Here is a 22,078-nt window from a genome sequence, read left to right on the forward strand (position 1 = left end):
TTCTTTAACAATGAAACTGACATCATCACCTGCCCCCCAAGTGTCCCGAGGCTACTTCCCCGTTTCTGCACATGGCGCCAGCCACTGTTCTCCTGCCTCCCCAGGCCCAGAACCTCAACTTTCCTTTGGCTCTCCTCCCACCTGCATTCAGTTGCCTGTGTGTGTAGCGCACCCCTCTCTCAACTAGAATTCACCCTTTGCCTTCCATTCCAACTCCTGTTCAAATCCTCATGAACTTCCATCTGGATTATTCATTCACAGTGTTGGGTTTCCTGGGGCCGGGCCCTGGACGCACCTGGGTGGGCTGGGAGGTCAGGATTGGGTACAGGGTGGACCTCAGCAGGTTGAGGAGCAGGTGGGGAGAGGGCTCTGAGAAGGACCAGGCTGAACCTTGGGGCACCCATATATTCGAACTCCCTTTACTTTTTTTTACATGTCCCTGCTGGCCACCTCTCTGCGTAGAGTGAAGGCCTTAGACCGAATTGGACAAATGGCTTGTCATCAGTTTGAGTGATCACCTGCAGAAAAACTTTAGAAAGTGTTTTACCCCAATACCTTCCCTGTATTTGTTGGTGACCATCTCTGCTGTGGTGTGCATAAGACATCATGCCCTGTCCTGGGCTCAGTTTTGAAGCCCCAGAAGATTGATACTGTGCCCGATGACAGTACTCGGTGCTGCATTGATGACTGAAACCTTGGGTTGCCTTGGCAACATAGACGTCCTTCCTGTTACTATAAAAAGGGAAGCAGCGGCTGCAGTCATGAGGCAACCTGTGTTCTACAGATTCTTTGGGCAGAAAAGTGCCCAAAGGAAATGCCGTATTTTGTAATAACTCTGATCACATACTTAAGACTTCTTTTAGTGCTGATCAAATCAAGTAAACCCAGTTTTCAAATGCTTATTGGATTTTACGACAATCAGAGCTGCCTCCATCCATCTGTCTTCCTCAGTGCCCCCGGGAAGTGGGCAGGATATTTGTTGTAAGACTCAATATGGATTGTTTCCATCAGCAGGGATTATGATTAAGGGTGTAATTTGTACTAAAGTCTTTAGGAGGGAACTTCTTTGCCCAGAGGGCCTGTGAAAGCCATGTGAAGGCAGATGGAGTGTTTTGCCTCCCCGGTTGGCCTGTTGGGGGTTGGTAACCATGCCCTGTAAGCTTTCTCCCTCCGGTTCCCAAGGGCAGCAGGTTGTCTTTGCCTCCATTGCAAATTTGCACCATGGCTTCACTGCACTGCCGTCCAAGAAGGCAGCATTGGGCAGTTACTTCCATGACGATTGTTCTAAACCCCTTACCACGACTACTAATGCATTTAGTCACAGTCCTACCTGGGGAACAAATTCAGCCTGGTGGTGGTGGTGAACACCTAGAAGAATTTTATAATACAATGGGTACTACTACAAATTGCTACAGTTTTGTTTCTTTATTTTTGTTGTTGTTGTTAATCCTTACCCAAGGATATTTTTTCCATTGATTTTTTTAGAGAGAGTGTAAAGGAGAGCGGGAGGGGGAAGAGAGAAGGGGACAGAGAGAGGAAGAAACATTGATTGGTTGCCTCCCCCACGCACCTCAACCAGGGCAGGGGATTGAACCTGCAACCCAAGTACATGCCCTTGACCAGAAATCTAACCTGGGAGCCTTCAGTGCACACGCCGACACTCTAACCACTGAGCCACACCTGCCAGGGCAAATAGCTACAGTTTTTTAACGGAGCTGCCCACATGGGAATCATGTTTATTGTGTATTTATCATTTTTTAGCTTTTTTCTTAGTGCTGTATATCGATGTGCCTGAACCAAGGTATATGCAGTATAAGGATGCTTTGCTACCTGTGTTATGCATGCAGCTTACTGGAGTAGGTTCACAACCTCAGCCCTGCTGCCATCTGGAGCTGGATGATTCTGGGGGTGTGTGTGTGTGTGTATGTATGTATGTCCTATGCACTCCAGGATGTTCAGCAGCTTCCCTGACCTCAACCCACTAGATGCCAGTAGCAGGCATCCCACCAAGTTGTGACAAACCACAATATCTCTGGACATTACCAAGTATCCCCTGGGGGCACAGTCACCCCTCGTTGAGAACCAATGCATTAGAGTGGAAGGTTTGTGTAGCTTGCTGTTTTAAAAGGCAGTGGTCATTTAAGCACTGGTTTTGGGTCAGCTGTAATAGAAATGTTTGGCCACTTACAGATAATGGGGTGAATCCAAACCCGATTTCTGGGATGGGTGGCATGCTCCAATAGCAACAGTATATTCTGGTTCTTTGATGATGGCTTTGGTGGGTGAAAGGCAACAGGTGGGGTTGAAAATACATGTATCCTCAGTGTTTATCTTCCTGCAATGGAAAACAAGGAAAGAATCAGTGATGGCCACAATAGGCAAAGCGCCCATGCTCAGACTGAGCTGTGGTGCACAAAGGGGCACTTCTGTGTTGTTTTGAGTGGCAGAGACCTTTTCTGCAGAACAGCCCAAAGAGAAGTCTGCACATGTCCAAAAACCTTGGGACTTTACCTCTGAAGGCTTTTTCCTTTACTTTGCAAAAATTTTTCCCAGAAACTTTACATTTGCTCTTGTCAGTATCACAATCTGTAATCTTACCATTTTTAACATAAACTTTTGACCACTGGCAACAGTAAGTGGAGCTTCAAGATTCATGTGCCTTGTCCTGGGGGTGGGTGGGTGTGGAGGAGTATGGGGGTAAATGTCATCCACAAGCAGGAGCCATCTGCAAGGCTGTTTAAGAGGCAGCCAGACTGCCCTGAACATGGTGGGGAGAACTCAAGTTTTGTGCTGCTCTTGCAGTTTAAAAAGACTCTATTTGAGCTGGGAAGCTGTTTCTGCCCCAAGGCCTCAAAGTGCCCTTGAAGATGTCCTTGTTTAAGAATCATGGCTGCGCCACCGGTGCCAGATGCAGAGCCTGTAGGTTGGGGCAAGCTGGAGCAACCTTGCTGAGAGTGCTTCTCAGGGAGAAAAGGAACAGGAGGTTGCAGTTTTCAAAGTTCTTAATACGGTGTCTGCAAATGACTTGCAATACTAGAGTGATTTATTTTCTAGCCTCTTTATTCCGCTTTGTGTTTTGTTTTAAAACTGAGGAATCTTTTCGGAACCAAGGCCAGCTGGTGGGAAGCAGTCCTGATGACTTGGATTTGGTTTCAGGAACTCTGTCCTTGGCCCCTCGACTCACTGGCTGGTGTAACTGCGGCCATTTCGGATGTGGAGCTGAGGGTTCACTCTGGATGGTTGAGTTGCTCAGCAGTGGTCAGAGTTCAGTTCCGGTGCCCAGTGAGATGGCAGAGGGGGAGGAGGCAGCCTTCGAACCAAGGGGCTTTCCTCAGGGAAGGGACCTGAAGGCTCCTGCCAACCCTATAACAGCAAGAGTGGAGTGGAGGGACCCCAAGTGCCCATGAGCATGTCGGCGTGTGCAAATACTCAGGAAACAAGGACAAAATAAGGGGCTTGGGACAAGCGTCGCTCATGCTGAAGGGCACAGCTCTTCCTACAGTAAGGACTTTATGGGTAACTGGGCCCGGAGTGGCGTGAAGACTGGCCAGAAGGGTCTTCATTGTTGTCTGGGATACTTTATACATCTTTTACTTCCATGGCCATTAAACACACAGCAACCTGAAGAGAACATCAAATGACAGTGCTAATAATGGGGAGGCCGTGGTTAATTTATCTTTACCAGCTGTTATCTGCTGGGTTCTTTCCACAGTTCCAAAGAAACATTTGTAAGCTTCTTGTACTTTGTTGCTGAAAACTGCAAATAAGAATTATTTTCTTCCCATGTCTGGCCCTCTTTCCAGATGTCCAAGGCCTTTCTGAGTCTTATCTCAGGATGGGGAGTGTGGAGGTTGACTTTTTCACACTACACAACCTACATTGTAAACAATCACTTCCCCTGGTGTGCAGCCAGGGGACCCGCCTCTGTCTCCCAGTTGAAGGACAGTCTTGGCTGGACTAGGCTTAGAAATAATGAAGCCTAACATTTATTGAGCAGTGACTGCAGCAGACAGTGTTCTGAGCAGTGTGTGTGCGCGCACGCGCGCGCGCGCGCACACACACACACACACACACACTCACTCCCCTTCTCTCCCTCTCTCCCTTCCGAGTCTCCTTTCCTCTCCATTGATGTGCCATGATGTCTGAGGGAATGGAACCCAGGCCAGCTGGCTCCCTGAGCTCTCACAGCTCTGGCTCCTGGGCACTGTACACATACTTTCTGGGGGATGGGGAGTCTTTTCAAGGGTCATTCTGTCTGCAGATTGCAGCCTAACCCCTTGATTGCGGCTGTGCATCAAGTAAGCCTCCAGATGCTTATGCCAAAGCCCCACATGTCAGAGCCCCTCCATCTCTAGAGGACCCAGCCAAGTTGAGATGCCTGGCCTTGCGTGCCCTGTCCATGGTAGAAACCTTTATACCTGCTCTGCTGTCCGTGTTCGCTCCCTTTTCTGGTGCCAGCTCCCACTTAACTGTTTTTCTGTTATCCTTGACAGGATGAGTAGACTCCAAATTCTTGTGGCAGCAAACAATTCTGTGATGACCAGAGATGCACAGAGGAGGGGAGCAGGAGGTGGAGGAAAGATGGTTGTGTAGCCACCACACAAGGAAAAAGGCTGGGTGGGCAGACCTCAGCACAGAGCTACCCAGTTACCTGAGCAAGCCCCATGCTTAGCTATTGAAGGGGGCAGAATGTGCCACCCAAAATAATGCTCCTTTGGCGTAAGGATTATTTTGAGAAGCTACACACACCAGACAAGTTCTGAAAACTGAAAGTAACCCTTTTGCAAGGAAGTGTACACTTGTAAAGAAATGAACATAAGAAATGGGCCTGAAGGAAGAAAGCTAGCACCAGAGGTCACTTTTTTACCAGACTGATCTGCACAGTAGGGCAACCTTTGTTTAACAAACATTTCCTCTTCTCAGAGGCCATGAATTGTAATCCCTCCCCCCTTTCTTTTATCTTTAGCTGAAGATTGTATTTAAGGTGGTGGTGCGGGCCACCTCAGAAAATTTTCTGTTTTCCTTGGCCCCTTCCATGTATTCAAGAGGTATACATGTTATTAAACTTCTCTTTGTGTCACAGGAGTCCCAGCTAAGAACTCAGAAGGGCAGAGGGAAAATTATGTAGGTTTCACTTAACTAGCAAGTCACATTGTGAATAGATATTGGGTCCTTTTGAAATGACACATACTTGTATTTGATTTATTATAGAAGCACAGGAATCCAGGTAACTCCTGCCTCCCTCATGAGGAGCCAGGGTGGGAATGAGGTTTGTGCATCGTGGTGCTCAGTAAATAATTAAGTTGAATTTTTCTAGCCATTCATTTTCGTCTCTTAGTCACCTTTGACTTTGTCCACTCACCTTCTAAATGACTTATCAGCTAGGCAGAACAAGTCTTGAATGGAAACTGTGACCCCTTAGGAAATTGTGGGGGTTTCTTGGGGAAATTCTGTGGGGTTCTTGGGAAGACTGAAATGTGGAGTTTATAATGCCATGGCCTGGGGCTCAGGCCCCAGTGAGCATCTGCCACAACTTGTTTGGTCTGTGTTCTCATTTTTCATCAGGGGAAGGGAGCCAACTGTGGTTGCTCCCCGGCCAAGCATTTTCACAAGCCCACCCCCACCCCCACCCCCACCCCCACCCCTGGGAAGTAGGTAGTAATATTCTTGCTTCACAGAGGAGGAGCCTGGAGCTCTGAGATATAAAGGGATTTACTCAAGGTCCCTTTACTCCAGTACTATTGGGCAGGTCACAAGGAAGGAGCCAAGAGGCAGCCCCCAGGGCTGAGCTTTACACATGAATGGAGGAGTGATCCAGCAGAGACAGTGTTACTGGTGGCTGTAGGCAGAGCCAGGCCATGTGGACGTTGGCAGCTGGGATCTGGTGTGGGACAGAGATAGTTAATGTCATGAGAAAGACAGGTTAACAGTGGCCCTGGAAGGGAACAGTTGTCAAGGTAGGGTCCAGAACCAAGGAGCTGGCCTGTTACACCTCCTCATTTCCTGATCACGAGGTGCTCTAAGAGTCCTGCAGCTCGAGCCAATCCCCTGGCCTCTGCAGGTGACTTCAGTTTCCATGCTGGCCCTAGCGAGGCATACTTCCTGTCTTCACGCTGTCCTTAGAGTCCAAGTCCCCTCACGTCCTCACAGGGCCACAGCGAGGATGTGGTTGCCTGGGAGATCCAGGGTTATTCTTTTCAGCCTTGGGCACTGAGGACATGTGGCAGGTCAGCCAGCACTGAATTTCGCCTTTTCTATTTGTTGTTGCAGTTGTTGTAGCATTAAGTATCATATACTACACTGCACACATTTTAAGTGTACCATCGGGTGATTTTTCACAGATGCGCGTATTGCCTTGGCCCAGGCCCCCTTCATTAGCATAGTAGTCTTCTAGCAGATGGGGACCCTGCCTGCCAGGGCCCCAGACAGAAACAGGAGTTCCTGAGATGCCCCATGGGTCCCCCGCTGGGTGCCTGATGCAAGCTGAAGACATTGCTGATTTGAAAGCAAGGTTTAAAGATTGGTGGGGATCGGGGTCGAGTTCTAGACTATAGTAGCAGCCATGATGGTGGTGGGCTGATAATAATACAGATACTGGTGAACGCTAATCCTTTCTGAAAGCTTAATATGTCCTAAGCACTTATATTTACATTCCTGTTTAAGGGCCATGTCTAACCTGATGGCGATGATGATGATACCATTAGTGAATATTTATTAAGCATTTAACGGGTGCTAAGAGCTTTACATATATTCTTCTTCAGGCTTCACATTATGACACAGGTACTATATTATACCTATTTCTGAGAAAACTGAGGCTTAGATGCTTCCCTGGTGGTCACACTGTTAGTGTGTGCTGAGTAGGAATTCAGCCGAGCTCAGGCTGAGCCCATTTGCTTACTATGCTCCTGCATGTACCCCAGCAAGAATAGCTCCAGTTTCTGGACATCTAGATCCCTAGGTCAGTGCAGTTTCCTTTAGGTGCCCTCCCTTCCCTCTTAGAATTGAGTTGACACCATCAGCTCACAAGTCAGCCAAACTGGCCTCAAGTCCAAGCTCTGCTGCATTCCAGCTGTGGCTTTGGACAGATTTCTTAACCTCTTGGAGTCTCAATTTCCTCGTCTGTAAAATGAGGATGCCTCCCACACCCTAGGATTATTGTGAGCATTAAATAACATTTGGAGAGTGTAATGCCTGGCAGGAAATAGATACTTAATAAACGGTACCTTTAGAGAAAGACAGTCTGGCCCATGAATATGTGTACAGTTCCCCAAACTGGGCACAGTTGAATTTTGTAACTTGGCATGTTTTTATTTGGTTCTGGGGAAGTGTATCTGAGTTGCTGGTGCAGGAGTTCCTGGGATGAGCAGATATGTGTTTTTTAAATATAATTAGGTGATTTACTGTTGAAATGGTGAAGAAAAGCATGGTCATACGGCAGCTTCACCGTGAATGTGAAATGTCCTCTACATAAGACAGGATCTCACTTCTACCGATTTACCAGAAGGGGCGTGTGTCTACATGTGTAGACACAAACAGTGATCAGTAACCGACATCCTTGGCAGAAGATGAGGAATCAAGGGGACACATCCCTGTTCTAGTATAATTTTTATGGAAAAAGCATGCCTGCCCTGGATTTACCCTGGCAGTGTTGCTTGCATTCTGATTGCCTGTTAGGAAAGGTGGCGTGCTTGGTCTTCAGACATGTGTGCAGAAGACCTCAGTGGTGGAAGATAAAGGGTGACAAAGAGGAACAGGTGGGCTAGAATAACTAACACTGAATAGCTCAGTTTGTGGAGCTCCTACTGTGTGCTGGAGGCAGCGATGCAGTGCCAGCTATCTCTCCTGCCCCTGCCTCTAAATCAGACAGGCACTACCTTTACCTCCCTTTTTACAGAAGGGGGTACTGGGAGCAGACTGACTGGTGCACATTCTTCCAGTAACCCCATGCAGAGGGCTTCATGATAGATTGGTGAGGATTAGGAGCCAGGGTTCAGGGCGAAGAGGAGGAGATCCATTCTCACTACTATTTGACCTTGATGTCAAACTGCTCTGTTCGTTGTGATTGTTTGGACTTCACTCAGTTAGAAACTGAAAACAAACAAAAAATCCATTAAAAAAACTGTTCATTCTCTTAGCTGTGAAATTGTGATTTAAGAGAATCATTTAGGAATCATTGGAGTCATTTGGTAATACCCTTATTACGGCTGCATTTTTCTGGAAAATATAATTCATCAGTTTTAAAGGAACCTCTAGGAATTTAGCAAACATATTTTACAAAAACATAATAGCATAGATTTGTATATTCTTATGCGGTTCCCTATTTCTCCACTTCTTACTTTCCAAGGACTTTTTGGTATCTGTATACATATTTTTACTGTATTTTGATACCTGGGTTATAGCAGGTAAGGAATAGAGTAGATCAGTGATTCTCAAAGTGTGGTTCCCAGGCCAGTGGCATCAGCATCACCTGGGAACTCATTCGAAGTGCAGATTCCCAGACCCCACCCCATATCTGCTGTATCTGAAGCTCTAGGGGTGGGCCCAGGAGTCAGTTTTAACAAGCCCTCCAGGGAATTTTTCTGATGTATGCTGAAGCCTGAGAATCACTGGATTAGTTCTCCCCCGCAAATTTTCAACTGAGTTATTAAGCTATTGGGAGAAATGGCATCTTCCAAAGACACAAACTGCAATTGAAGCCACCTAGTTCTGCTTTTATCAGAGAAAGAAAATGGAATGCATGGCCCCAGAAGGGTCTCTGTAACCCTGCAACTCCCCTAAGGCTAGTGTCTGCGTAGGTATTTGTTTCTAAAATAAATATCCCAAATAGCAGAACCCCATGTGATAGCCAAAGAAGTAGAATTCAGTAGTCAAAACAGATTAAAAGCAATTCAGATTTTTACTGGACAGGTGAAAAGTGTCAGTATTGAATTCTAACCTGTATCTCTTTTCCTCTTCTTCTGGCTCCTGATCTCTCCCTCTCTCCCTCTCTCCCCCCCCCCTTCCACACACACACACACACACCCACACACCCACACACACACCCACACACACACACCCACACACACCCACCCACCTTCTGAGAGTCATTCAAAACTCCCTCCAGTGCTCAACTTTCAGGCATAATTCTCCCCAGAGGCAGCCTGACGTGGCTCCTGACTCCCTTATCCTCCATGTCTCACTTCCTTCTCTTTCACCCCCTCACACAGCTTTTGCTCCCCTTTCCAATGTCAGTAGTCAAAGCTGATTCACTTCTCGCAGTCCTGAAACCATTTCTACCTGCATTCTCCATCTGTATGACAGAAGCCCAAGAACTGAGCCACCATAGTGGATGAGCATCATGGAGGAAGCTGAGAGAATAAAGACAGTTCTCTTTCAGGTGGAGGACAGGGAGCAACCATCTCTCTGTCTTGAAGCAAGTAGAGCATGGAAGTGGGCCCCTGAGAGCTCTTCCCCCTGAAATTCCATGATTTGGAATTTTGAAAATGCCAATCATGCATTAAATTACTTTTCAGGGTTTTTTGTGCATTGTTCACTGGTATGATTTTAACAGTATTAAGGGTTGACTTATTAATATCCTCAGACTGCCTTTAATGGGTATGGATATCATTTTGGAGAAAAATCAGGTTACCAGAGAAGAATCTTCTTTAGCTGTTAGTGCTGTTGGTTTTCATCACAGTCCACTGCACCAAAGCGCTCATCCTGAGGTGTGGATGGACACCGATGAGAGCTACTGGGAATTGGGATTTAGCTCCACCAGGAAATACATTTCAGTGGAAGGTTTACTGACCCTTTGGGATTGTAATTGGTTTTGACATTTCAATTGAAAATATGATTCAGGAATATGTGATGCTTTCTGAACAAAAACAATATACCTGCATGGAAACATCACCAAGGTTCTGGATTCTGTCCACTGGAAGGACTGAAGTTCAGTGAGGCTTCAGGCTTTGACTATTACTCTCTAGCATGTTTTTACATACACCATTCCCCCTGCCTGGAATTTCCACCTTCCTGCCCTTCATTGATCTGAATCTGATCTTGCCCCACCCACCCACCCTCAGGAGAGCAGCAGAGTCTAGGAGAAATCACAACAGATTAAAGGGTCAGAGAGATAATGAGAGTCCCTCTACTTAATGACATTAGATGTGTCCCTTGACTTTTTTGAGTCTCCATTTCTTTAATTTTGAAATATAACCTCCTCCTAAAAATAATGGCCACTAACATTTAATGAGCATTTATTACAGTGGGAAGTTCTTCACATACATAATTTCATGTAGACTATTTTTCTTTCAACTTGCCTACATTCATTTTTGCTCCCCAGTTTTATAAATTAATAACAAAGCTCTTGAGATTGTGTGGCAAACACACTTTACAGGGGTATATGATTTTTACATACTCAAATGACCCACATACCTTTGCATTCTATTAAAAATGCTTTGTTGGCCCCAGCTGATGTGGCTCCGTGGTTAGAGCGTTGGCCCACACCCAGAAGGGTCACAGGTTCAATTCCTGGTCAAGGGCATGTGCCTGGGTTGCAAACCAATCAATGTGTCTCTCTCACATCAGTGTTTTTTGTGGGTTTTTTTTTCCCCTCTCTCTCCCCTCTCCCTCCCTCTTTTACTCTCTCTAAAAATTAATGGAAAAAATATTCCCTGGTAAGGATTAACAACCGCAAAAATACTTTGTTGGATCACTAGCTGTAAGGGAAATGCAAATCAAAACCACAGTGAGATACCACCTCTCACCTGCTGGAATGGCTGTTATCAACAAGATAAGCAATAGCAAGTTTTGGAGAGGATATGGAGGAAAAGGAACCCTCATTCACTGCTGGTGGGAATGTAAACTGGTGCAGCCACTATGGAAAGCAGTATGGAGGTTCCTTAAAAACTTAAAAGTAGAGTTACCATATGACCCAGCAATCTCTCTTCTGAGTATCTACCTAAAAATTTTGAAAAGACTTATTCTTAAAAATAAATATTCTTAAATATTCATTGAAGTATTATTCACAAAATCCAAAACATGGAAACAACCTGAGTGTCCTTTGACATGATTAGGTAAAGAAGATGTGGTACATACCTACAATGGAATACTACTCAGCCATAAAAAATACGAAATATTGCCATTTGCAGCAACATGGGTGGATCTTGAGAGTATTGTGCTAAGTGAAATAAGTCAGATGGAGAAGGACAAGAACCATATGATTTCACTCATATGTGGGATATAAAACAAAAAGCAACAAATGAACAAACAAAACAAAACAAAAAAATAAACTCATAGATACAGACAACAGAATGGTGGTTACCAAAGGGAAGAGGGTGAAATATATGTTGACAGAACAACACTAGACTGCAGGTGGTGAGCACACAATAGAGTGTATAGATGTCATATTATAAAGTTGTACATCTGAAATTTATATAATGTTATTAACCAATGTTATCCCAATAAATTTAATTTTAAAAATGTTTTGTTGGAACCAGATCTATCAACTGGATATTTAAGAGGAAAAAGTAAAACCAGTAACTTGGAGGACTTGGAAGAAGGCCACAGACGAGATTAACTCCATCACAAACTCTGGGGGTACCACCCAGCAGCCTGGGGTTACAAGCCTTGCGGGCAGTTCTGGTGCTCGCTCCAGTGGGAAGAGTAGGCCAAGGACAGTTCTCAGTCTTGCTGCTGCACCTTAAAGTCGCATGGGAGCTTTGAAAGCACCAAGGCCCTGGCCACACCTGTGTCGACTAGGTCAGCCTCTGGGAGGGGGACACAGGCACCTGTCAGTTTTAAAGCTCCCAGGTGACTCCATTGCATGGCCACAGTTGAGTACCAGAGGTCTCCCTGTACTTAGCCAGATCATCGCAACTGGAGTTGGACTTCCCATTTGATAAGCTTTTCATTCCTGGTCTCCTTTCTTTTTTTGGGACATTGCAATTGCACCGATGGTTCGAAAGGATGCTTTAAAATTCATTTAATACAATTAAATTTTAAAAGTCAAACACAGCTGGCTTCCCCAAAAACTGTTTCGATGATGGTTATTACCAGTACCATGAATAATTGACTAATATCATCTCATTAATATTCTAGTGGGAGAGTGCTTCAGGCTAATAAAATTTCTTTTAAAATTAGTTTTTAAAACCATGTTGCTGCAGCCAAGACATAACTAACGGGAAGTTATTCCAAGCAAGAGCAAATCAGTGAAGTATGAAATTTTATGCTGTTCTATTAACATAAAATAGTTGTTCAGCAGCTCAGTATTCCTGTTTCATTCTCATTTCCTGTAGGGATGAATTGCCCAGGAAAAGGCCTCTGTTTCAAGGGTGCATGTCACCTGAATCTGTTATCCTGGGAAGCAAGATGGCATCAAGAATGGGGCAGGGGTGCCTCTGACATGGGTACCCCTTGTCCTCCTGGGTGAGGCACCTCTTCTGCTCCATTTGTCTTTGAATCCCTCCCAGGGCTTCCCACTTGAGCCAGATTTTTATAAAAATTACACTTTCTATGTTAAGGTCACTGTAGATTTATATACAGTTATGAGCAATAGTACAGAAAGATCCCATGTACACTCTACCCAGTTTTCCTCACTGGTGCTAATTTGCAGCAGTCATACGCTGTCACAGCCAGGATGCCCTGTATAGCCCCTCTTCACTGTCCCCTGACAAGCACTGTTCTCCATCTGTTCTCATAGGGTCCAAGATAAAGTTGGGTCTCTAGTTTAATAAGAGAGATGATAAATTTATACATATAAGGGACAAGGGACAAAGGACAATTAGTTGACAAAACAAAATACTTTAGGACTTCGGGCCATACAGAAAGAAGACTTCCTTTTGGAATAAAATTCAGCACTAACTGTTGAGTATACCAACAGTATATGTGTCTTTAGAGGATGCTTCCTGGTATTGTTAGTGTTCAGTATTAAGGTCACTTGCTCTGGGTCTGCTAATCATTGTCTACCTCAATTCCTCTGGCTCCATTGCTGTAGTGGTCATAACTGTTCAAGTGCATCGCCCCTAACAAATAGGGGCTGCCTGGTTTGTGCTACTCCCCTTCTTCCCTTGGAATAAGCCCAGGGCCTCGCAGCAGGGGCCCCTGGAAGGTCATCAAGAGTCACAGGTAGAAGTTGGAGGTGTGAGTTAATTATTTGGCTTCTCTTTAAATAGATGTTCTGGGAGTGTTTGCTTGACTTTTTTTTTTTTAATTGAGGTAACATTGGTTAATAACATTCATTTTATAAGTTTCAGGTTTACAACATTATAATTTGACATCTGTATACACTGTAGTGTGCTCACCACCCAGTCTAGTTTCCACCCATCACCATATAATTGATCCCCTTTACCGTTTCGCCCTTTGCCACCCCTTCTTTCCCTCTGGTAAACACCATTGTGTTGTCTGTGTCTATGAGTTTGTTTTTGTTTTGTTTTTCATTATTTCTCTTTTGTTTTATGTCCCACATACAAGTGCAATCATACTGTTCTTGTCCTTTTTTACCTGACTTATTTCACTTAGCATAATACCCTCAAGTTCCATCCATATTGTCACAAATGTCAGTATTTCATTTTTTATGACTGAGTACTATTCCATTGCATGTAAGTACCTTATCTTCTTTATCCATTCATCTGTAGAGGGACACTTAGGTTATTTCCATATCTTGACTCCATATCTTAGTGCTGCAATGAACATAGGGGCAGTTATATCTTTTCAAATTACTGTTTTCATATTCTTTGGAATACCCAGAAGTGGGGTTGCTGACTCATATGGTAGTTACATTTTTAATTCTTTGAGGAACCTATATACTGTTTTTTAATTTTTATTATTTTTAATCCTCACTCAAAGATATTTTTTTCCATTGCTTTTCAGAGAAAGTAGAATGGGGGGAGAGAGAGAGAGACAAAGAGAGAAAGAGAGAGAGAAACATCGATGTGAGACAGACACATGGATTGGTTGCCTCCTGCATGTGACCCAACCAGGGCCAGGGATTGAGTGTGCAACTGAGATACGTGCCCTTGGCTGGAATCGAACCCAGGACCCTTCAGTCAGCAGGCCGACGCTCTAACCACTGATCCACACCAGCTAGGGCTCCATATTGTTTTTTATAATGGTTGCGCCAACTCACAATCCCACCAACAGTGCACCAGGGTTCCCTTTTCTCCACATCCTCTCCAACACTTATTTCCTGTCTTAACAGGTGTGAAGTGGTATCTCATTGTGGTTTTGATTTGCATTTCTCTAATTAGCGATGTTGAACATCTTTTCTTTTTTTAAAAAAATATGTTTTTATTAATTTCAGAGAGAGGAAGGGGGAGAGACACACACACATCAATTATGAGAATCATCAATCGGCTGCCTCCTGCCTGCCCCCTACCAGTGACTGAGCCCACAACTTGGGTATGTGCCCTGACTGGGAATCAAACTGGCAACCCTTTGGTGCATGGGACAACACCCAACCAACTGAGCCACACTGGCCAGGGATGTGCAGAAGCTTTTTAGTTCGATGTAGTCCCACTTGTGTTTGTTTCCCTTGTCGTTGGAGTGCTTGACAATTCTTTTAAACAGGAGAGGCAGATGCTGTGTGGAAAGACAAGGCTCTATGCCAGCCTTACTCATTCAGCAAAACTCAACCCTGATTGAATTCTGAGAACTTCCTTATACACGTGTCCCAGAACAACAAAACGTGAAGGGAGAGAATACAGTACTGAGCCACCAGGCCACTCATTCAGTGCTGTCCAGTATGGGAGCCACCAGCCTCATGTGGCTAGTGAGTACCTCATATATGCCTAGTATGACTGAGGAACTGAGCTTTTAATTGTATTTAATTTTGATGATCTTGAATTTAAATAGCCTCCCGTGGCTCGTGGCTGCCATATGATGGCATGAAGACTCCAGGTTCAACCACGTTGGGCTGTTTTAGTCACTCTACCCCCCACAGTGGGATCAAGGCAGAATTGCTTGCCACGGCTATCCCCAGGGTTCTCTGGCTACCCTTCCCCACCCAGCATCATCAGCCTCTCTAAAACAGCCTTGAGCAAACATTTCCAAACCACCAGTTTAAGAGGAAACAAATTGTTTTCTTGGCTCACAGTAGTGCTTGTTGGTACTTCTCTAATGAGTTAGACTTGCACTTCTCTCCAAATTTGCAGACTCATTCCTGGGACAAGGATGGGGTTTGTTCCCTGCCTTGGATACTGAGTCATGGCTTTCATTCATGAGCACTAAGATCAAACTCTTACACTTCCTTCTTTGTTGGAGAGCCACATAGGAAAGCAGTGATTAAGAGTGTGGGTCTTGGCCCTCGCCGGGAAGCTCAGTTGGTTAGAGCGTTGTCCCGATACACCAAGGTTATTGGTTCGATCCCCGGTCAGGGCACATACAAGAAGCAACCAATGAGTCTATAAATAAGTGGAACAACAAATAGATGCTTCCCTTCCTCCTTCCCTCCCCCCCTTCCTCTGTCTAAAATCAATAAATAAAAATTTAAAAAAAGAAAGAAAGAGTGTGGGTCTTAGAGTCAGATTCTTGCATTGCAACCTGCTTCTCCACTTCTGATTCTGATGGTGACATCAGACAAGTTAATTAACCTCTCGGTGCCTCCCTTTCTGCACCTATAAGATGAGGATCATGATAGTAATTCAAGCAGTGCCCTGGTCCACGGTAACTGCTCTGTTGTCACCTCCTATTATGATGAAACGTGTGTGTGGATGATTCTGAGCATCATAATGAAGATTTGCTCTGACTTGAAGATGTGACTCTCACAGATGCCCACCAGGAGGCAGCCTGAAATCATGTTTGTCTATGGAAAACCTAGCCTTCTGTTTGTAAAGCCTCAAGGTAATGTGGCCAGTTTCAAATGTGCTTGGCCCTTTTCCCTCAGTTTTTTTCTTTCTTCTATTTAAAGAACATTTTCAGTAGTTCTTAGGCTCTACCTTAGATATGGGGCAGGCCCATTAACACCTGGAGGGTGGTATGGGCAATACAGAGAGACACATGTCCTCCTTGGGAGGACACGAGTGTCTGTCCAGGGCTCCTAGACTTCTCTTTGTGGCTTTTCACACAGAGCATATTCTTACTAATCAAACTCCTGTGATAGAGACGAGAGCTCATTTAGAGAAGAGAAACCTGGTTTTATCTTCCTGCTCCCCTTCCACCAACTACATGCCTGCCTTTGAGTATTGTGTGTGTATCTCGAGGCCACTGTGGGGCAAGGGGCAGTGGCCTGAGCTGGGCATCCCAGAGATGCATAAGCCACCGTGGCTCGGTAGCCTCTCTGTCTCCAGGGAGACCAAGTTAGAGAACACAGCAACCAAGCAGAATGAAATTAGGCTTCCTCTGTTGTGGGGGAGCACAGAGCATCCTGGGGTCTGGGGACTTGTGGAATCTTGAATGCGGGAGAAGGGGCAGTTTTAGCTGGAAGGGGGTGGGAGAAGGGCAGTGCTCAGGTAAAGCTAGAAGAGAGTTTGGGGTTTGATTGTAAGGGACCAGCAGTGATGAGCTAAGTTGGGCCTTAAAATTCTTTCATTTGGGGGAGGGCTTGAAATTCTTGATGCCATCCACGTTGTTGGTGGCATCTTAATGACTAAGAGTTGACTGAAACCAAACGTGGGGAGTGGCACTTGTCCGGCTTTGATTTTTTCCAGTGCTTGTGTCTTAACAAACATTGATTTGCCCTATCTGTGATCCAGGCTGCAAAAGCAGGTGCTGGTGGGGATTCATGACAACCCAGTGTTTATCTCATCTATCCCTGTCCTTGTTCTCATGCCTACTCTGTAGTCCAGGCCTCTTAGCCCCTCCTGGACAGTGCAGGAACCTTCATGAGAGGGGTGGGGCACAGGTTACCATGGCAGCGGGCACTATGAAGTCAGCTTGTGATGTTACCAGAGGAGAGTTCAGGAGGTCGGATGATGGTTGTGCTAACACTGAAGCCTATTGCTCCTGAATGTTATGCTGGAACATTATACAAATAATAGTCTGTTGATTCTCAGAGGGAAGGTATGGGTGAGTGGGTGGGTGGGTGGGTGGGAAGAAATTAACCAAAGAACTTAGATGCATGTATGTATAACCCATGGACACAGACAATAGTGTGGTGAAGGCCTGGGGAGGGTGGGTGGGTGTGGGGTCGAAGGAGTCAGTGGGGGAAAAAGAGGACATCTGTAATACTTTCAACAATAAAGATAAATTTAAAAAAAATGATAGTGATGGATGACCAGTTGTGACCTAGCGCTGTAATTATTTCCCATCCCGTAAGGACAGTGAAGATCATTTCATCTCCGATTTAGAAAGCCCTTTAGGGTCCTGTAGAAGAGAGATGAAATGGATGGCAATGAGGAGCTCCTGGGATGCTTCCCAGACATTTCCAAGCAGGGAGGGGGGAGAACCACCATTGTTCCATTTTATTTGTTGATATTTAAGTAACAAACAGGAGTGTATTGCTTCTTTGTGATTCTAAAATACTAAGATTCACATGAGAGCAGACTTTGATGAACCAAAATAAAAGGAGTGTGTGATCCTCTCTGTTCACCCGAGGAGCTCCCGTGTCCTGCAGCTGTTAGCCCTCCTGACACTAGAATGTTCACTCTGTGTAGTAATCATTCCACTTTTCTGCTTCTCCCCTCCCCTGGAAGCCAGGCTGGGGGAGGCCTGGTGGGCTTTTCTGCACACTGCCAGGGCTCTTGGTCATTTATTACACTTTCATTTTTTTTCAGTCCTCACCTGAGGATATTTTTTCCATTGCTTTTTCAGAGATAATGGGAGGGGGGCAGGGGGAGAGAGAGAGAGAGAGAGAGAGAGAGAGAGAGAGAGAGAGAGAGAGAGAGAGAGAGAGAGAGAGAGAGAGAGAGAGAGAGAGAGAGAGAAACATTGATGTGAGAGAGACACATCGATTGGTTACCTCCCACACTCGCCCTGATCAGGGCCAGGATCGAGCCTGCAACCGAGGTATATGCTCTTGGCCAGAATCAAACCCGGGACCCTTTAATCAGAGGGCTGACACTCTCACCGCTGAGCCAAACCGGCCAGGGCACTTACTACTTTCTGAGCCCTGCAGGGCCAGGCCCGGGAACAGAAGACGGGAACAGGCTTGGTTCTCCTGGGCTGGTGCTGGTGGGTGAGTGGCCGCCATGGCTGCTGCCCCTCAGCTCTGGGGCCAGCCGTGTGGGGGTGGGACTGTGCGGTGGGTGGGGAGTGACGGATTGGGTCTCGGAGGACAAAGCGATACTGATGTATGATGTATGCACGTGGCCAGACCCAGGGCTCAGGCCCAGCAGCCCCTGGCACTCAGCAGGTGGGCAAAGAGTAAAGAAATATTTCACTGTGTTTTCTTTCTTGTAGGCATGGACGGGTTTTTAAGATGTGATGAGAGACAGAGATTAGCCAAAGAAAGACGCGAAGAAAGAGAAAAGTGTATTGGTAAGTTGTGCACTTGGGCAGTGTAGGTCCAAGGAAGCAGAGATATGGCCGTGTCTTCCCTCAAGAGCCTTAGAAATCTGGGACTGAATTGGAAGAGAGGACAATTGGTAGATGAACGTGGAGAATTGGGGGTGAACCCACACTGTGATTGGCATGGTCACAATTATGTGATTCTTAGAACAGTTCCTTGACTCGCCTAGCAAACGCTGAGCATGTGCTGTGTTCCAGGCCACATGCTGGGGGCTGCAGAGAGCATGAAGAACAAGAGCCTGAGAAGTGCTCACTGCCCTCGCTTCTCGGGTGTCCACTGTGTGCGCTCACTCTCTCTGGGGCATCTGAAAGGGCCAGTTGAGACATTATTTGTGTTAAGGTAGGGAACCCGGTTGAGAAATGCTGTCTTACCTCTTGCAGACTGTAGATGGATAAGTAGGGCGTGTCCCTACACGGTACTCTGAAGTAGATAGTGAACCCTCCCCCCATTGGGACAAATGAGGAGCTTTCAAGTTCTTGACTGCCTCCTGCTGGTTAGCACAGGCATTGAGCCCTCCAGGGAGCTCTTCCCTGAGGGCCAGGTGGATGGAGTTAAGGCCCCTTTATTAATTGTTTTGTGGGGGCCAAGCTTATTCATGTGTTTACCTCCTCGCCTAGCTCGGTGACTGGTGCGTGATGCATGCACAGTTAACATGTTTTGAATGATCATAGCCTTACAGCTCTCATTTCTCAACCAGTGTATGGCTTACCCAGCATGACAAGACTGACTCGAGGACAACAATGATAGTTGGAGCTGCCACGTGTAGGGGCACTTACTGTACACTTTCCATGCATTGTCTCGTTCGATCTTCACAGCACTGGGATGTTGCAAACGTGACTGTCTCCATGTCACAGAGGAGGACACCAAAGCAGAGATTGTGCGCTTAGCAGGCCAGGGTCACCCAGCTAGTGGCAGAGCTGCCAGGACTCCTCATCTCAGTCACTGTGGCCTCAGCTCCCACCAGGCCCTTTTTTTGCTCTCATTCTTGCTTCTGCATTGTTGGACTTAATCCAGATGGTGTGGAGTGCTCTGGTAATGCCACCTTTCTTCTGTTTTTCTTCCCCCAGCTGCCCGGGAGCAACAGTTTCTGGAGAAACAGAAAAGAGCCAAGCTCCAGTATGAAAAGCAAATGGAAGAGCGATGGCGGAAACTGGAGGAGCAGCGGCGCCGAGAGAACCAGAAGAGGGCTGCCGTGGAAGAGAAGAGGAGGCAGAAGCTCCGGGAGGATGGGGTAAGGTCCCCAGACCCCCAGGCTGTCTGAGCGGCTCACACAGGGCTTGGTTCTCAGGGCACCTGTGTGTCCTTCCCAGTTCTTTGGTACAAGGTACAAGAGTGATCTGCTCCTAAGCTCTCTCCTGGGTGGCTCACAATGCCTTCTTTTACCAGCGTGACACTATACAGTGGGAGCAGCAGTAGACTAGGGACAAAGAGACTTATCCATTCAACTCAGTTGTTCATTTGCTGTGTGACTTCGGGCAAGCCACTTGGCCTCTCTGGGCCTTGAATTGCTTGTCTCTGAAAGGAGTAGGTTGGATTTGGCAGTCTCCAAGGCTTCTTCCAGGCTTCACCATCTCTGACTCTAGGACTCAGGGGATTGTGGATAGGCGGCTGGTGGTGGAGGCCTGAGGGTTCTGCTGGAGGTCCAAGCCTGCAGGGCAGACAAGAGGCTTGAGGAAGAGCTGTGAGGGTGGAAGAGAACTTGATCCTTTTACCACTGGAAAAATTCAAATAGTGTGCCTTTAAATCCAAAGATGCTAGTATATTTAAATTTTAATGCAGTTCCTTGCTTTAATCATCCTTTCTCTCCAGTTACCTTTTAAAAAAGAAATGGAATATAATTACCCCTACAGAGTCTTTTATTACTAAACTTTGAAAATATATTTGGAAAGCATTTTTGGGGTATAGATTTTCTTAACAAGTATATTTTCAGGGTGTAGTCATAGCCTTGGATCAGGTGATGATCATTTTTTATTCATAAGGCATAATGACTCATCATCCAGTATGAACAACAGAGAGGTTTGTTGATTGCCAACACTAGAGGATACAGAAATAGTTCTGTAAATTCAGTATTTTTTAAATCTCTGAATGGTTTATCATGATATATCTTCACCCTTTCCTCTTTTAATAATTTAAAAAACATGAACATGCGTGCACACGCACAATTACATTCATCTTTGCCCACAAAGCATGCGTTTACATGGCAATTTATTTGTTCCTCTTAGCAGATGAAGGTCTAAGCGAAGATCTTAGCCACAGTTCGCTGTTGCAGGCTGCAGCCTGATCACTGTGTGGCTTCATCTGCTCCTGATGCAAATCCCTGCTCTGCCACTAGGCAGCCGGTAGCCAGGGGCAAGTTACCTAGCCCCTTATAACCCTGTAACTCAGTCTCCTCAGCACAAAACAGGTGGTCTCAGGAATTAAGGAGGTGACTTTTGTGAAAGTGCCCAGAAAGCACGTAGCAGAGAGTAATGCTCAGAAATGTGTGATTCCCTTCAGTGACTTCAGCTGACCTGGGCTGAAACAAGGTCAAGAGGGAGCTACCCAGAAAAGATTACGGCACAAAGTCTATAGACTAAGAAGAAATCCACAGTGTACTAGGCCGCTTCGGTAACCCTCGACAGATCTGCCCTTTCCCAGCCTGTGTGTATTTGTTGTGAGTCACTGGACTCGCCCATTTGCTTCCCATCCTCCATTCCTTGACTCACAGCTTGTCCCCTTCCTCCCTGCTCTCTCCACTTTGATTCCTGGCATCCTGCTGGCTTGCTGATTCCAGAGCAAGTGTGACTCCTGCTTCCACGAAGGGGCACTGTGCAGTCACAGGAGACTTCCCAAGCCTCTGGCACACCTGATGGTGTCACAGGGGTCCACCTTGGAGGCACCCCTGTCCGTAGCTTTTCTCATTGAACCGTGGCACTGGAGGCATTTGAAATCAAGCTCTCAGACTTCCTGCTCTTGCAGATGAGGGAATGTTAGGCCAGATGGTTGGTCCTGATGCAGCTGACTTTTCAGTGGTTGCGCATCCTGCTAATTTTTTGCTCTGTGTGCTCCCTTTCATCCCTAGCATGGTGATGGCGGGGAACAGGGGATGCTGCCTCTCGTCAGCATAAACACAAGCCAAGCTTGCTTCCCTCTTTTCCCCAGACTCAGCAGGGCAGGGCTGAGAGCTGGGTCTCCTGTGGTTGAGGAGCAACGTAGCAAGACAGGGAAGCAGCAGCCTCTCTCTGCCACCTGCTCCTACCCTTGGGGCCCCGGGCGAGCCCTGTGGAGCCTAGGGACTTTCCACATGCAGGCTGGCCTGCTAACCACGCTGGCTTTGGCTCTGCTTGTGCAGAGGCCTGTTTGGCATGCTCATGGGTTATCTTTGGAGAAAATGGGTAAGTCTACATTGCAAGAGTGCCTTTCCTAAGGAAACCCTCTGCACATGGCCCCAGGGGTCACCGGAGATCTTTGGGAGGGCCGCGGCCTGCCTGGTACACAGCTGTGGAGAGTCTCCATCTTCTTGTCAGTGGCAGATTTCAGTCTTTTTGTCATGCTCTGTCTCCGTCAGCCAGGGAGAAGCCTCTGCAGGGCTTCATTCCACTGCGGCCCATTTTGCCTCTTAAGCTTATTGGAAAGTGTTTGGGTTGCCCACCAAGTCCTGCCTCTGTGGGTCTGATATTA

At 46.2% G+C, this 22,078-nt stretch overlaps 1 protein-coding gene across 4 annotated transcripts in view; it reads left to right on the forward strand.

Annotated features, from left to right (window-relative positions):
• Nucleotides 1–22,078, forward strand: part of MAP7D2 (MAP7 domain containing 2) — a 95,812-nt gene that overhangs the window by 24,222 nt on the left and 49,512 nt on the right. For all 4 annotated transcript variants that reach the window (XM_081126710.1, XM_081126709.1, XM_081126708.1 and 1 more), the window contains exons 2-3: nt 18,310–18,387; nt 19,486–19,649. In XM_081126710.1, the coding sequence (XP_080982836.1) occupies nt 18,310–18,387; nt 19,486–19,649 (242 nt within the window). The remainder of the gene's footprint in view (nt 1–18,309; nt 18,388–19,485; nt 19,650–22,078) is intronic.

Source organism: Miniopterus schreibersii (assembly GCF_964146895.1).
Source record: "Miniopterus schreibersii genome assembly, chromosome: X".
Lineage (NCBI taxonomy): Eukaryota > Metazoa > Chordata > Mammalia > Chiroptera > Miniopteridae > Miniopterus > Miniopterus schreibersii.